The sequence below is a fragment of the Brachypodium distachyon genome, chromosome 1 (genome assembly GCF_000005505.3).
Source record: "Brachypodium distachyon strain Bd21 chromosome 1, Brachypodium_distachyon_v3.0, whole genome shotgun sequence".
NCBI classification, from domain to species: domain Eukaryota; kingdom Viridiplantae; phylum Streptophyta; class Magnoliopsida; order Poales; family Poaceae; genus Brachypodium; species Brachypodium distachyon.
This window is the reverse complement of record NC_016131.3, coordinates 69,078,112-69,091,871: the sequence shown is the minus strand read 5'-3', so window position 1 is coordinate 69,091,871 and position 13,760 is coordinate 69,078,112. Positions and strand designations below refer to the sequence as shown.

General features: G+C 47.4%; 3 protein-coding genes across 5 annotated transcripts; 2 read left to right on the top strand and 1 right to left on the bottom strand.

The window, feature by feature from the left end:
* The first annotated feature begins 2,472 nt into the window (after window positions 1–2,472).
* Window positions 2,473–4,470, top strand: LOC100845534 (putative pentatricopeptide repeat-containing protein At1g02420). The gene has a single exon (XM_003558486.4). It carries the CDS (start codon window positions 2,615–2,617, stop codon window positions 4,175–4,177), a length of 1,563 nt encoding a protein of 520 aa, XP_003558534.1. The 5' UTR covers window positions 2,473–2,614; the 3' UTR covers window positions 4,178–4,470.
* Window positions 4,145–7,803, top strand: LOC100845231 (cyclin-A3-2). Of its 3 annotated transcripts, none has more exons than XM_024456921.1 (8): window positions 4,145–4,280; window positions 6,076–6,308; window positions 6,401–6,476; window positions 6,580–6,656; window positions 6,790–6,817; window positions 6,898–7,050; window positions 7,280–7,414; window positions 7,487–7,803. In XM_024456921.1, exons 1-8 carry the CDS (start codon window positions 4,257–4,259, stop codon window positions 7,556–7,558), a joined length of 798 nt encoding a protein of 265 aa, XP_024312689.1. In that variant the 5' UTR covers window positions 4,145–4,256; the 3' UTR covers window positions 7,559–7,803. The 3 variants fall into 3 exon arrangements, with proteins under 3 accessions (XP_024312689.1, XP_024312688.1, XP_003558533.1); XM_024456920.1 differs by lacking the exon at window positions 4,145–4,280 and adding an exon at window positions 4,966–5,492 and having other exon boundaries at window positions 7,580–7,803; XM_003558485.4 differs by lacking the exon at window positions 4,145–4,280 and adding an exon at window positions 4,971–5,492.
* A 345-nt stretch (window positions 7,804–8,148) lies between these two features.
* On the bottom strand, window positions 8,149–13,456 carry LOC100844922 (mannose-1-phosphate guanyltransferase alpha). The gene is made up of 15 exons (XM_003558484.4): window positions 13,056–13,456; window positions 12,839–12,936; window positions 12,623–12,723; window positions 12,435–12,513; window positions 12,145–12,205; window positions 11,980–12,026; window positions 11,779–11,871; window positions 11,536–11,626; window positions 10,980–11,028; window positions 9,588–9,704; window positions 9,369–9,516; window positions 9,122–9,214; window positions 8,976–9,044; window positions 8,632–8,674; window positions 8,149–8,521 (listed from the first exon to the last, which is right to left on the bottom strand). Exons 1-15 carry the CDS (start codon window positions 13,111–13,113, stop codon window positions 8,421–8,423), a joined length of 1,248 nt encoding a protein of 415 aa, XP_003558532.1. The 5' UTR covers window positions 13,114–13,456; the 3' UTR covers window positions 8,149–8,420.
* Between the last annotated feature and the right edge of the window lie 304 nt (window positions 13,457–13,760).

Genomic DNA, 13,760 nt, shown 5'->3' with positions numbered 1-13,760 from the left:
TAAATGTCGTCGCCAAAGGGGGTGGGAGAGGAATACGTCACAATATATATGTTGGTCGGACGATTTCGACTTACTATTTTTAGATATCTTTGATCTGGCCTGCTTCTCTAGAAAACATATGCCTTTCATGATCCCCTACCTTATCTCTTCCGATAAAAAAAATCTCTTCCCACGATCCGCACGCGCACGATGCTTCTTCTTCTCTCCTGACTTTCTCTACCTAACTGGAGCGACGAGGTGGGTGGCGGAGGTGAGACAGGGCGAGGCGACGACGAAGGAGAGGGTGAGTCGAGATCGAGCCAGAGCGGCAGTGGAGGCGAGGAGGTGATGAGCCGTCGGAGAGGTTAGGTGGTGGCGGATGGGGCAGGGTGGAGCGGCGAGACGGCGTGCCGGCCGCGGGTGGCAGTGGACAGCCAGTTGGGCCAGGGACGGCCGGCGGCTGTCTTCATGTCGCGGTGGAGGCTACTTGATCGGGGCCGCGGCGTTCACACCGGTCGGAAAATCGTCCGCCCGGCACGGTCATCCGCCAGTTAGTTCTCCCCTTTACTTACAAGCTTAGAGAGATGGCTTCCAAAGGTACTGAATCGATAAGAACACGTGTTCCCATTCAATCATTTTAGCTAATTATAAGATTGACAGCAAACCGGGTTATTACACAACGAGCGAGATTATCACAATTCATATACACGCGACATATACACGCCGCTCGCTTCTCTTGTCAGGACACGGAATTGGGGCAATTTGGAGGATGGTGACCAGTGTGCGTAGCGTCCCGGTCACGAATTCTGACCAATCTCCGTCCGCATCATGTGCCAGTGGCCACGCAATTCGCACTTGCGCTCCGATCCCTAGATAACTGCAGCTATGGATCGGATCAATCAAATCGTGGCGTCCACCTTTTGATCCTTTCCCCCCTTCCGTGCGCCCTGCAGCCCTTTATTCTTCACGGCTCTTTCTGGCGTACGCAAGAAAGCGTGGGCCGGGGCAAAACGTGCCAACCAAAGGTCCGCACATATAGCCAGGGACAGCGCGCACTACGTGAACGCACACTTAGCTTCCATGCGCCGGGCTTATGGCTTATCCTACCGGGCAGACGAACAAGGCCATCCACGGATGACGTGGCAGACACGTGGTGACATGACATCTATCGCAGCGGGGCCCGGAAGCAGCCTCTACGGCACCAGGAAACAGGTGCGTGCCCGCGCCAGCGACGCAGCGGTCCGGACACAGGCCTGACCGTGGCTGCGCCGTGGCCCCACGGGCCTGGCTCGTGCGCCGGATCCCGCCGTCTGGTCTGGGCCTGGCACTCTGGCCCGGTTCCTGACCATCTCGTGCGCCGGATCCCTCCGTCTGGTCTGACTGACTACTCGCTCATGTTTGTCGCCGTGGCAGGAAGAACCGTCCAAACGGATGCCGTGAAACGACACCACCGTAGCGTCGCCTAAAAATACCCCATCAGCCCATGTGATGGTGATGTGATGCAGAGCCAAGTTGAAGTCTAGATCGGTAGATCTGGAGGTTTTGGCGTACGCACAAACGTTTCTCTGTCCACTACTACTCCAACGCAAGCAGATTCAGGCCGATCGATCGCGACGGCAAATTGGCAATTATGGATGGCCCCGTCACCGCGTCTGTACTACTAGTACTACCTCAGTTCTTAGCTCGGAACTCGGATATTCTACTGTTAGAAGACAGCACAAATCCTGCCGTTTTGGCTGCATCGGGCCGTATGTGGTGTTTACGTACTACGTGAGTTTGGTTGCATTGTTTGTGCCTAGTTGCCTACCCCGTGAGCTACGAAGAATTGTTCCTGTGACGTGGTCACGCGGTCACGCCCAGGCCACAGGGGTCTCCATCCACTGCAGATGCTGGAGCTTTCAGCAGTGAGAACGCGGCTACCCGCGACGTGACCAAACGGAATCAATCCAAGCCTTTTTGGTACCAAACACCTGGTTAATTACTCATTCGGATGGAACGGAATGAACAGCGAGCGGGTCAGATTCGCCCAGGACAACAGCCTTTATCGGTTGGAATAGAACGGTGCGTCCGAAAACATTTTTTTTTTCTATGCCAAATTGGATGGTGTAAAAAACGGGATTGGATGGATGCACTGCAGTGCAGTGCTTGCATATGCAGCACGATGCAATCATCCTTGAGAAGACTTTCTGTTTTGGTTGGGGCAACAGAAGACTGTTCTGTTCGTATGGTATGGAAGTGCTATCATGTTGCGCACAGCTTGCATATGCAAGCACATGTTTGTCGGATCATGCAACGATTAACAATTCCTGGAAAAAAAAATAGGACGATTAACGGTACGGACGTTTCTTCTTTTCCTCGTGAGATCATAAGTAGCCCAATAGCCCATAAGTAGCCCAATAGACCATAGTGAGTAAGCGGCACCGGCACCTGGTTTGTGAGGAAAGCATGGGCCAGTGCCCAGTAAAAGCCAAGTGGCGTTCGAGCCAGCCCGGCCCGCTCCACCTACTGCCGTTCACCCCCTGCGTTCCTCTTCCAAACCTTCCGCAGCCTCAGCATCCTCCATGCCGCTCGCTCCGCGCCGGCGCCGCCAAAACCCTCGCATAAACCTCGGAGAAGCGCCGCCCACCTCCCAAAAATGCCGCCGAGGCCAGCGCGGCGGCTGTTCCAGTACATCTCCCCGTCCCGCAAGCCACCGCCGTCTCCGCTACCCGCGGTCCCCGCCGCAGGCGCCGAGTTCCCGGCGTCCGACGCCGATGCCGACTCCGTGTACCGGATCGTCACGGGCGCGCCCACGCCGTCGGCCATGGAGTCCGCGCTCTCCACATCCTCCATCCTGCTCTCGGCGCCGCTGCTCGACCTCGTCCTCAGCCGCTTCCGCTTCGCGCACGGGGACCCGCTCCGCGCGCTCTCGCTCCTGTCCCTCGCCGTCGACCGCTGCGGCGTCGCGCCCTCACCCTTCACTCTAGATACCGCCATCTACGTTCTCGGCCGCGCCCGCCGGTTCACCCACATGTGGGACCTCGTCCACTCCTACCACCGCCTCTGCCCTGACGCCGTCACCGCGCGCACCGCCATGGTTGTCCTCGGCCGCGTCGCCAAGATCTGCTCCGTGCGCGAGACCGTCGCGTCCTTCCGCCGCCTCTTGCGGCTGTTCCGCGGCCGCGAGGGCACGGAGTCGGCCGACCTCTTCAACGCGCTGCTCCGCACGCTCTGCCAGGAGAAGAGCATGTCGGACGCGCGCAACGTCTTCCACGCCCACAAGTACGAGTTCCAGGTGAACCGCCAGACGTTCAACATCTTGCTCTCCGGGTGGAAGACTTCAGAGGACGCCGAGGCATTCTTCGCAGAGATGCGAGAGCTCGGGATTGATCCTGACTTGGTCACCTACAACTCATTGATTGACTGCCAGTGCAAGAACAGAGACGTAGAGAAGGCCTACAAACTGCTCGATGAAATGCGGGAGAAAGAAATTTCTCCGGATGTGATCACTTATACGAGCTTGATTGGTGGCTTGGGATTGATCGGCCAGCCTGACAAAGCTAGACACCTTCTGAAGGAGATGTGTGAGCTCGGATGTCACCCAGATGTCCCGGCTTACAACGCAACAATACGGAACTTTGTTATAGCAAAGAGGCTCGGTGATGCGTTTGCGCTTATGGATGAAATGGCCTCGAAGGGACTGATGCCAAATGCCACGACATATAACCTTTTCTTCCGCTTCTATTACTGGGCGTACGACATTGGCAGCGCCTGGCTATTGTATGAGAGGATGCGGTCCGAAAGATGCTTCCCAAACACGCAGTCTTGCATGTTTATTGTCAGGTTATGTCATCGGCACGGTAAGGTGATGCAAGCACTAGAGCTGTGGAGTGACATGGTTGGGAACGGGTTCGGGTCATTCACCTTGGTTTCAGATGTGTTGTTTGACCTGTTATGCGACGAGGGAAAGCTCGAGGAGGCTGAGAGGTGCTTCCATCAAATGGTTGAGTTGGGGCAGAAACCCAGTAGCGTTGCATTTAGAAGGATCAAGATACTTATGCAGCTTGCCAACCGGGAAGAATCTATTAGCAAGTTAAATGAGAAAATGGCACGGTTTGGACATCTAGTGCCTGAGGATGGCGAAAAGGTTTATCACACTGCTAAAAACACCTCTTCGAATGGTGATAGAGATAATGCTGATGTAATAGCAACAATTTAGCATATTAGTCAGATGACAACGAAGATTAGTTGATAACTTCCAACTTTGGTTGACCAGTGCCATTGTACTCTGAAATCTCATGGCATCCAGAATCCAGATCGAGGTAAAGCCTTGGAGACTACTTGTTGTTTATCTGAAGATATCAGATACTAGTCATTTTGTTTCCATAGGTTCTGAACTTCTGATCCCTATAATGCCTCTTCAAACGGCTTTGGAAAAAATATATTCAGGATTGCATCGGCAGTGTATCAAACTATAGTGCTGTCACTGTAAATAAAATCTTTTCCTGGAAATTCATACTGTCAAAGAATTTGGAAGTACATATGGTATTCCCACATTGTAAAACCTCGTGTGCAATTTTTAAGTTGCAGGGAAGGAATCGTCTGTCCATGCAAACCCAGCAGCGTCGTGCGGCATTGACAACCCTGCAACCTGTCTTGGCTCGCCCCTGCACCCAGGACCCAGTCCGTAGTTGGTCACCTGAATGTCTGTGGTCTCTGTAGCCAGTCCGTAGTTGTACTGCTGCTACTAGTGCAGCTCATGTTAACTCGCACTACTGCTATTTTGTTTGGACCGTTGTCGGCGTCGACGGCTGAAGTCTCCTGGAGACCGGCCGCTATCGCTCTGAGGTTCATTTGACATTCTCGCACAGGGCACAGCAACCACCCAACCTAGGTTCACGTGTTATCTCAGTGTCGCCTTCGCCGGATACAGAAAAAAGGACCAGGCGCAATTTATGCAGAAAATCGAAAGAAAATGTTAAATGACAGTTACAAGGTCGTCACTCGTAAATTTGGCTACGGCATTTTTGGGCTGTACGCTAATTTTTTTACTGTTCCCGCTTGACTCCTGTTTGAAATCCCGACGCGCGTCACCCTCAAAGCCCCCGACCGGTTACCCTGGCTGCAAACCCTCCAAAAAACCCCAACACGAAGCAATGAAGCCACGCAGCCATCGCCGAAAGCACCAGGGGGCGGAGCCCGAAGCGATGGAGGACAAGGAGAATGCCGGCAGCGCAGCGCCGCCTGCTAAGAGGCCGCGCAGGGAGCGCAAGGCCCTGGCCGAGCTCCCGACTGGCTCGGCCACAAATAGCGCTTCGGCGCCGCCGCCGTCGCCGCAGCGGGCGTCGAAGCCGAGGACGCGCTCGCAGGTTGCCAGGGAGGCAACGGCGGCGGAGGGGGAGGATGCGCGGAAGAGGAAGGGTTCGGCCGATGTCACCCGCCCGGTGGTCTCGGGGCAGCCGGACGCCGGGGCGGCTCAGGGGTCGGTCGTGCCGTACATCGGGGATATCGACCGGTACCTGCGGTCCCTGGAGGTTAGGGTTTCTTGATTCCTCTTTTCGCCAAAGCATGCGTGTGGAAATCCGACTCCTTTTATAGATTGGCTTGTTAGGGGACGAATTAGGTTATGGATTTAGTTGTGTTGGTTTGTCAAGCTGATATCACGCACTTGGGGAAGTTTGGCGTTGGGGAGTAATCTTGTTCTATCATGCATGAATGCTGGAATTTGGGGAATTGGATTCAATTCGGGATTGTTTTCTTTGGATTGGATTGTGGGGCGTTATCTTGTTGCAGCATGCATGAATGCTGGAATATGGGGGATTGCATTCAGTTTGGGATTGTATTATGTCGGTCTGTTGGGATGAATTTTTCATTGGGGATATGAACTGGCATTTCTAGCGTGTTTCATATCATTTCTAGCAAATGAAAAAAGGAAAACAAGTCAGTGGAACTAAATTATGCATGCCATCTTGATTGTCTGAATTTACTAGGGCGTTACCCACACAAAGTATAATTATTTTTAACATGCCGCACAAAGTATAATACATTTTGGTGTTATGGTCGGCGAAAATGGGTGACATGTTGTGTGATTTTGTTCCATCTGGGTGATATTGTTAGGTTCGACAATCAAGGAGGCCGAGGGATGACTATGTTGGGACAATTCAGAAAGACATCAATGCTAAAATGAGGGGGATCCTAGTGAACTGGCTGGTGGAAGTGGCTGAGGAGTTCAGGCTTCAGGCTGACACACTTTACCTTGCTGTTACATATGTCGATCGCTTCCTCACAGCGATCGCCGTTCCTCGGAATAAGCTGCAATTGCTTGGTGTTGCTTCACTGTTTGTTGCTGCGTAGGGGCATAAACTTTCCTTTCTCTCCTTTTTGTATATCGTTGTTATCACCTAGCATGACTGTCTGACTAGCATGAATGGAATGTTTGTAGGAAGTATGAAGAAATTAACCCCCCTAAGGTGAACAAATTTAGTGACATTACTGACAGCACATACACCAATCAACAGGTACCCTTTCTTCTGCTACTTCCCATTTCTTTCCTTAGTTATTTTCATAGGACTGTGAATGTGAATGGTGGAGAGTGGAGACACATTTGTTGTTTGTGTGCAGGTGGTGAAGATGGAAGCTGACATACTGAAATATCTCAACTTCGAGGTGGGGAGTCCCACCATAAGAACTTTTCTATGGTAAACTTTTTGCATCTGTAAAGTTTCCAATTATCAAATGTAAAATAATTACCATGTTTAAATCGATGATGAATAGTACAATATAACTGCCATAGCAAATTCCTGATCGTGCTATTTGATACATGTCTTGTAGGAGATTCATAGCTTGTTGTGGAGGCAACGTAAGCACATCTCTTCGAGGCCCTCGACTTTGCTTCTCTTAATATCATTTTTATAATATATTCTCCCCTTCAACCTTCAGTGTGGAAGTGCAAAACAATTGGAGTTCATGTGTAGCTATCTCGCGGAATTGAGCTTGCTAGACTACGATTGCATAAAGTTCCTGCCATCAGTTGTTGCTGCTGCCTGTCTGTTTGTAGCCAGGTTCACAATCAGCCCTAAGACTCGTCCTTGGGTAAGAAGACATCAATGTTTTCTGATTCTACAGAGTAAAATGCACGCACGATCCTTGAACTTGAGGAGAATGTGCAGATTGGTCCAAGAACTCAGGATTAGTGCATGCTCAGGAACTAATGTACCTTAAGTGGCTAATATACGGTCCTAATTGCGATTTTGATACGGGCCGAACCATTTTCACATAATACTTTTGCATTAGGTTTTCTGATATTAGTTTTTGTTTCCAGAACTCGACGCTGCAAAGGAACACAGGCTACAAGGTCTCTGATCTGAAGAGCTGCATCTTGAGGATACATGATTTGCAGTTAGGCAGAGAGTATCAAGACCTGGACGCCATCAGAAACAAGTATAGTGGCCGCAAGGTAAGATACGCTTTCCCCACCATTTTGGCTGTTACATCCATGTTCTGATTTGTTTGTTTCACCATTGTACAGTTCGGGTGTGTGTCGTCAATGACCCCACCAGAAGAAATTTCTGCATCTTTCCTCAGAGATTTCAGTAGATGAAATGCTAAAGTGCCCTTGCAGCTCCTTTTGCAGGCTATGCTGAAAATCCTCTGTTAGTAGGATATGGGTTAATCTATCCACCGCTGGCACGCCCAATTTTGTAAATAATTAAACTTGCCATTTCAGTCGCATTGACAGCGCAGCTATAGCTGCATTGGTATTTTGGTAGGAATCGTGACCCTTCTTTTGTACAGATGTTTGCACTACGATGGTGATGTAGTCAATGATATCCCATATTATGCAAACCCTAACGTGTGTACTGTATGTGCCATGCTTAGCGATAGCACTGGTGACTGATGAGCATAGTCTCAAATTTGAAATAGGCCCGCCGAATATTGCAGATGTCATCAGCAAGGCAACATGCCCCACTGAAAAGAGCTACTGACATCTTTAAATACAGCAACATCGCTCAGTGGGTAATGTGTAGATGACTGTTGAAATTATTTCCAAAGGTGAAATAGACACAGCAAATACTGCACATGTCATCAGCAGAATAGTTTGTGTATAGAGGTTAACTGAATAATTCACATATGTGCCAATCCAACGAATCAGTTTGCTTACCATTATAAGCAGCAGCATACACACGAAGGTGATATTCAAAATGCAGCACTGGCTGACTGTTGATCCAGAGTATAAAATGTGATTTCTCAATAAAAATGCTGTCATCTATTTGTACAGTTTCTACATCCGTAACTTTGACCCCAGAATGCTAAACAAAATTACATCACAATCTGAGTAGACTAATGATCTCAATCTAATAGGATCTTGCACTGGGGGAAAAATAAGGGGGGAATTACATATTTGATATTTGGTACGAAGACCTTATTTGGGATTAAGTAAAATATGAATTATAAAAGGAATATTATAGGATGGTCTCCTCTTGCACACTGATATTGAGTGTTTTATTCGGGAGCACGATGCACTTAGTTACAACTATTTCATCTTCAACATCAACAGCTTCACCTACATTTAGATAGGACGTCAAATCCAGCATAGGAACTACCCCACTTAAATCATATTATCCCAAGAGTTGTATGAGAAGGTAACAGAAGATCATCAAGGTAGTGTCTTACCAAGAATGGTGATACCGTATTTGGCATTGTGGTCACCGTCACCCTGAATTCAGAAGAGTATTTTTGTTACATGATGCACCTAGGAAAGACTTGATTTTTTTTTGAGGGGGGAAAGACTGGATTTGCAGTATATATATATAGATAATTGCATCTTCATGAAGGGAGTTTCACTGAGATGTGCAGTCACACATTTATTGCATGCAAAAGTAACTTTCAGCTAACCGATATAATTTTGCACTTGGATTCATAAAATACCATGTTAACAAAGTAGATGTGCTACAATGCAGAGAAGTATATATCTTCACGATATACCATAAATTTCTTAAATAAGTTGGAAAGCTTGCCTGCACACGTGACCATTTTCCTATTGTTGACTTCCACCCCACTATTGAATGTATAACAACTGCATTCTCCTGCCACCAAAGGAATTATCTGAGATACATGTACCTAAAACATGCGTTTATCACTTGGTAAACAGAGAAAATCTAACCATAATTTCAGCATCATCCAGAATGATGCAATTGATAAGCCTAGCACCGGCTCCAATGCGCGCATTTGCTGATATCGAGGCATTGGGACCAATCTGTGTATGGATAGAGTATAAAAAGGTAAAACCATTCAATAGCTATTGAAAGAAAAGCAAGCAAAAATAGATACAAATTTCGAAGGATATCATACACCATGATCTATCGTAATCTACTCAAAAAGTCAAAATACGTTTAAGAACAAGATGTTACCTTCGCAGTTGGATGCACCTTTGCAGATGGATGGATGTACACATCACCTATAATAGCAGCACTCTTTTTGCCATCACCAGAGGCTAAAAGATGAGGAGAGGTATGACGGAACTGAGAAAGATATAGACCAGAGCATCTCAAAGACATCCTATGCATAGATACAACACCAGTTACTCACAATTCTGAGAGTAGAAAGAGTATTTTAAGAACAATTTTTACCCTGGGGTCTTGATCTGTTCCCAAAAATCAAGTGTCTGGTACGTGTAAAGTTGCTTCTTTCCTGCTAGAGGGGATAAGATATCTTGATCCAACCTAACATAGCCTGCCGGAAGTGCCCTGTTGCCAATTAATACAAGAGTTCAGTCTTCAATAGATACTTTGGGATCACCTTAATGGAAGCTCTACCAATTTTAAACAAACTTCTGGGAAAACTAGAGAGAAAAACAAAATAGCTGTGTTGCAAAAATATGGAGGATATGCTTCTTATTTCGACATAAAATTGCTAGAGAAAGCCTCTTAATCAGGCCAACATTAATCGAAGAATGTGGCCTTATTTCACAAAATCAGCATATCTTTTGTTTTTGTTCCATGGTATGATGGATGTGCAAGGCATATCATAGCACTCTATGTTCATATGGAGTATTCAACAAAGGATCCTGGCACCTTGAAGAAAACAAAGGGTCGTGACAGAAGAAGATAACTTCAGAAAACATGCCAAACAGGATAATCCTCGGAGATCAGGTGGCACAAATGACTTGGAACAGGAAAGGCATGTTTAAATACTTCATTATATTACTGCCAAAATATTACAAGGGCAACAGTAGCAGACATCAAACTTATCAATATCAGGAAGTCAAAAGTAGCTACTTCTTTCTGGATAACTCGTCCATGCAATGAAAATTTGATTTGCTAAAATGACAAACAGTATTATGAGTTCTTTTTGTAAAAAAAAAAGGTGACAAGAAGCTGGTATTACAAGTTAAAAATCCATAGACTTCTCGCAGTCCATATTCAACTTCCTGGTGCATTAATACGATAATACTACTGTGTGTACCGTAGAGGTGGTATTGGACTTTTACCATCCATTGGACTATGGACTTGTTCTGCTTGGACTGCCTTGGATTGGTTCATTGGATCAAGGGCATGCACTGGACCAGACCCAGTAAATACATTGGACGCATGGACGGGAGCTGGACTAAGTATGGACGGTCCAAGGACGAGTTGAGAAAGCACATCCCCTGTATACATATGTATGTCTCCTTGTATAGATGGTAGACTAGTACAGAATGCACATCAGCGTTTGAGACGTGCTTCAATGTATGGCTATAGTTGGATATTTGGATGGATTTTGGATTCAACATGACTGATTGGATTGGATCCCTTAGAACTAGAGTTGTTGGAATGAACATGGACCTTTTGGCTTTTGTATTTAAATTGAAGTCCCTTAATTGGATGTGGATGTAAATCCATTCCCACCTCTACCACTGGCTATTCTTTCAAAAACCCACAATTTTCCATGTGTAAACAATTAACCAAAATGTGACTTGACTGAGAAATAACACAAGTAAATAGACAGGAAAATGAGCAGAAGAATATATCATAGACGCATACTTCGTTGCTGATTGAAGAGCTTCAAAGCTAGATACACGGCGAATATTAGCTGAAAAATAATATCGAAAGAGATTAAATTTGTGATGCAAAAAGGAATTATAAAACAGAGAAACAAAACAAGACCAAGGAAGAAAATATTAACTGACTAGAAGCAATATACTTTCTGAAAATTTTGTATGTCACCAAGCTGTCAGAATTCAGGTCATTTGGATCAGCCAAACCTCTTTGACCACTTTAAAAAATGGTTTGGCTGATGGCAATGCCAAAATCAAAACATGCCTCATGCAGAGTGGAAAAATAAAATGTTGCAAAAATTACAGGTGTGGTGAAAATCGGGCATCTCTTAGTGGCAAAAAAACAAAAACATTTCCCCGACAGACGCACTAGGAAAAGTTATATGTCTATGTTCTGAGTATAACCAGTTAAGGAAAAAGATCTGAGCATACCAGAGATGTTTAATGTTTCCAAGCAGAGTGATAAAATAACCATGAACATTATGTTCGAACCATGCATGCAGTTTACAAGGCAAACAGAGTTTAACTGTGGCAAAACATACCTCTATCTTTCTTCTGTTTTAATACATCCTCGATGGCATTAAAGATACTGGGCGTAAATATATAGACTCCACAATTTATGAGATCACTCACCTACACACGCATAAAATGCATTAGAGCCAGGCTTAAGTGCTCCTTATTGACCATTAATTGTATGAAAATAATTTCGAAACTAGATATGCATGTGTCTCCAAATGCAAAATAGAAAAGCAAACTAAACAACAAATGGTCAGCACTGTACTCACAAAAGTCTCTGGCTTTTCCGTGTAGTGTAAAAGTTCATTTGTTTCAGGATCAGCTACTAACTCGCCAAATTGGTTAGCTGACTCAGCAGACACCTGTGAAAAGATTTTGAGGATAATGTTATGCATGAGATTGCCATTAGGACTGTGGCTGTGGTTAATATGAGCATTAAAATAAGAGTTTCTAGTATAGTGTTATCACACCTTGTTGACTAGTAAAGTTCCCATGCCTCCATACTTTTTATGAGCCTCTACAATGATGAGATTGTGATAACATTTAGTGATCCGTGTCCAACAGAAACCAACAAAAAAGCAAAACACTGTTAATACACAATGAACAACTCTAACTTCAGTTACTTGGCAACCTACCAAGCATGTCTGGCAAGGGGAAGCTAGAACAGACGTCACAGTTCAACAAAACAATGTGTGACTGCAAAACCAAAAGGATATTTAGAGGACGAAAGTTCCTTTAATTCAACCGAGCACAGCAAATTAGATTCCAACAAAACACAATCTGTTGCATATCTCCCAGAGCAGGAAACGCCACTCAGGGAGCTCGGATAGTCGGATCAAAGGAATCCACTACAATTCACCCAAACAAATAATTGCAAATGCCAAATAATTCCACAATTCAAACTGATAATCGGTCAAGGGCAGACCGGACTGTCCTCCATGATGTAATCCCTGAAGCTGTTGAGCCCTCCGGCAGACCCGAGCGGCTTATCCTCTCTTAGGTACCTGGATTAAACAACACTCCGTCAATGTCAGTTCACTGCAATCTAAACCCCCGATGCGCCTGAACCCATAGGAAGTGAAGTGGAAGTTAAGGGGAGAGCAGGAAGCGAACCTGACTGGGATCCTGAGCTCGTTGGAGATGGAGGAGACGTACAGCGCGAACTCCCGCTCCTCGTAGAACCCGATGAGGTATATCTGCGCCAGGTTCGGGATCTGCAGCAGAGGGATCCAAAAGGCCTTAATTCTCTGCCACGACCCGCACACGGCGAACCAACCAACGCAAAGGCAAAGGAGAAAGTAGTAGTAGCAGAGAGAATCGGGGCCATACGCGGCGGCAGGCGGAGATGTGGTGGTGCACCATGGGCTGGCCGGCGAGCGGGAAGAGCGGCTTGGGCACGTTGAGCGACAGCGGCCGGAACCGCGTCCCTGCGCGCACAGCCAACGCCAAAGCAATCGGAGTGGAAGCAATCGATCAGATACGTGAATTGGCGGCACGGAATGGGGTGGACTGTCTGGCCGGGGGGACGGGGCGCAGATCTGCTCACCTTTGGTGGGGCCGCCGACCATGATGACGGCGACGACGCGCTGCTCGGGGACGGCCATGGCTGCTCCTGGTCCGCGCGCGTCGGCGTCTCGGCGGGCGTGCGGCGTGGCTGAGTGGCACGGGGAGCGCCTGCGCGGCGTTGGCTTATGGCGACGGGAGGGACTGACTGGGACGGGCGGGGCAGAGCGAGGCGGGAGCGTGGGTCAGTAGATGAGGTTCTGATTCAACGGAGTATAGAGTAGCAGTCCTTGGCACACCAGCAACGCGACTTCAGAGTTTTCTGATTAGTGCCAGAGTTCGGCGCATCGAGATCCGGCGGGGATTCGTGCACGATCCGGCCTCGGAGCGCGGGGAGGTTTGGAGGGGACTTCACCTGAGCAGTGGTGGCACCGGTGGGGCGCCTGCAGATCCGGCTTTTTTTTTTTGCTTGAGTCCCGCGGATGGAGAACGTGCCAGGTGAAACGAGTGAATCTGTACGGCCTGTGTGCCGTGGATGGGAAAGCAAGGCTCAGAGATCAAACATATCTGTTCGCCGTTTTACTTTTAAGCTTACGTTGCCGTGGTTGGAAAATAAAGACCACAACTCAGCCTAGAGATGCACCCGTTATCTCTCGTCTTCTATCCTTTCTCGTCGTGCGCTGAAAAGAACGGCGAGTCAACCAGCGTGTATTTTTTTGGTTTGCAATGGATTTCGTGGTAATCGATG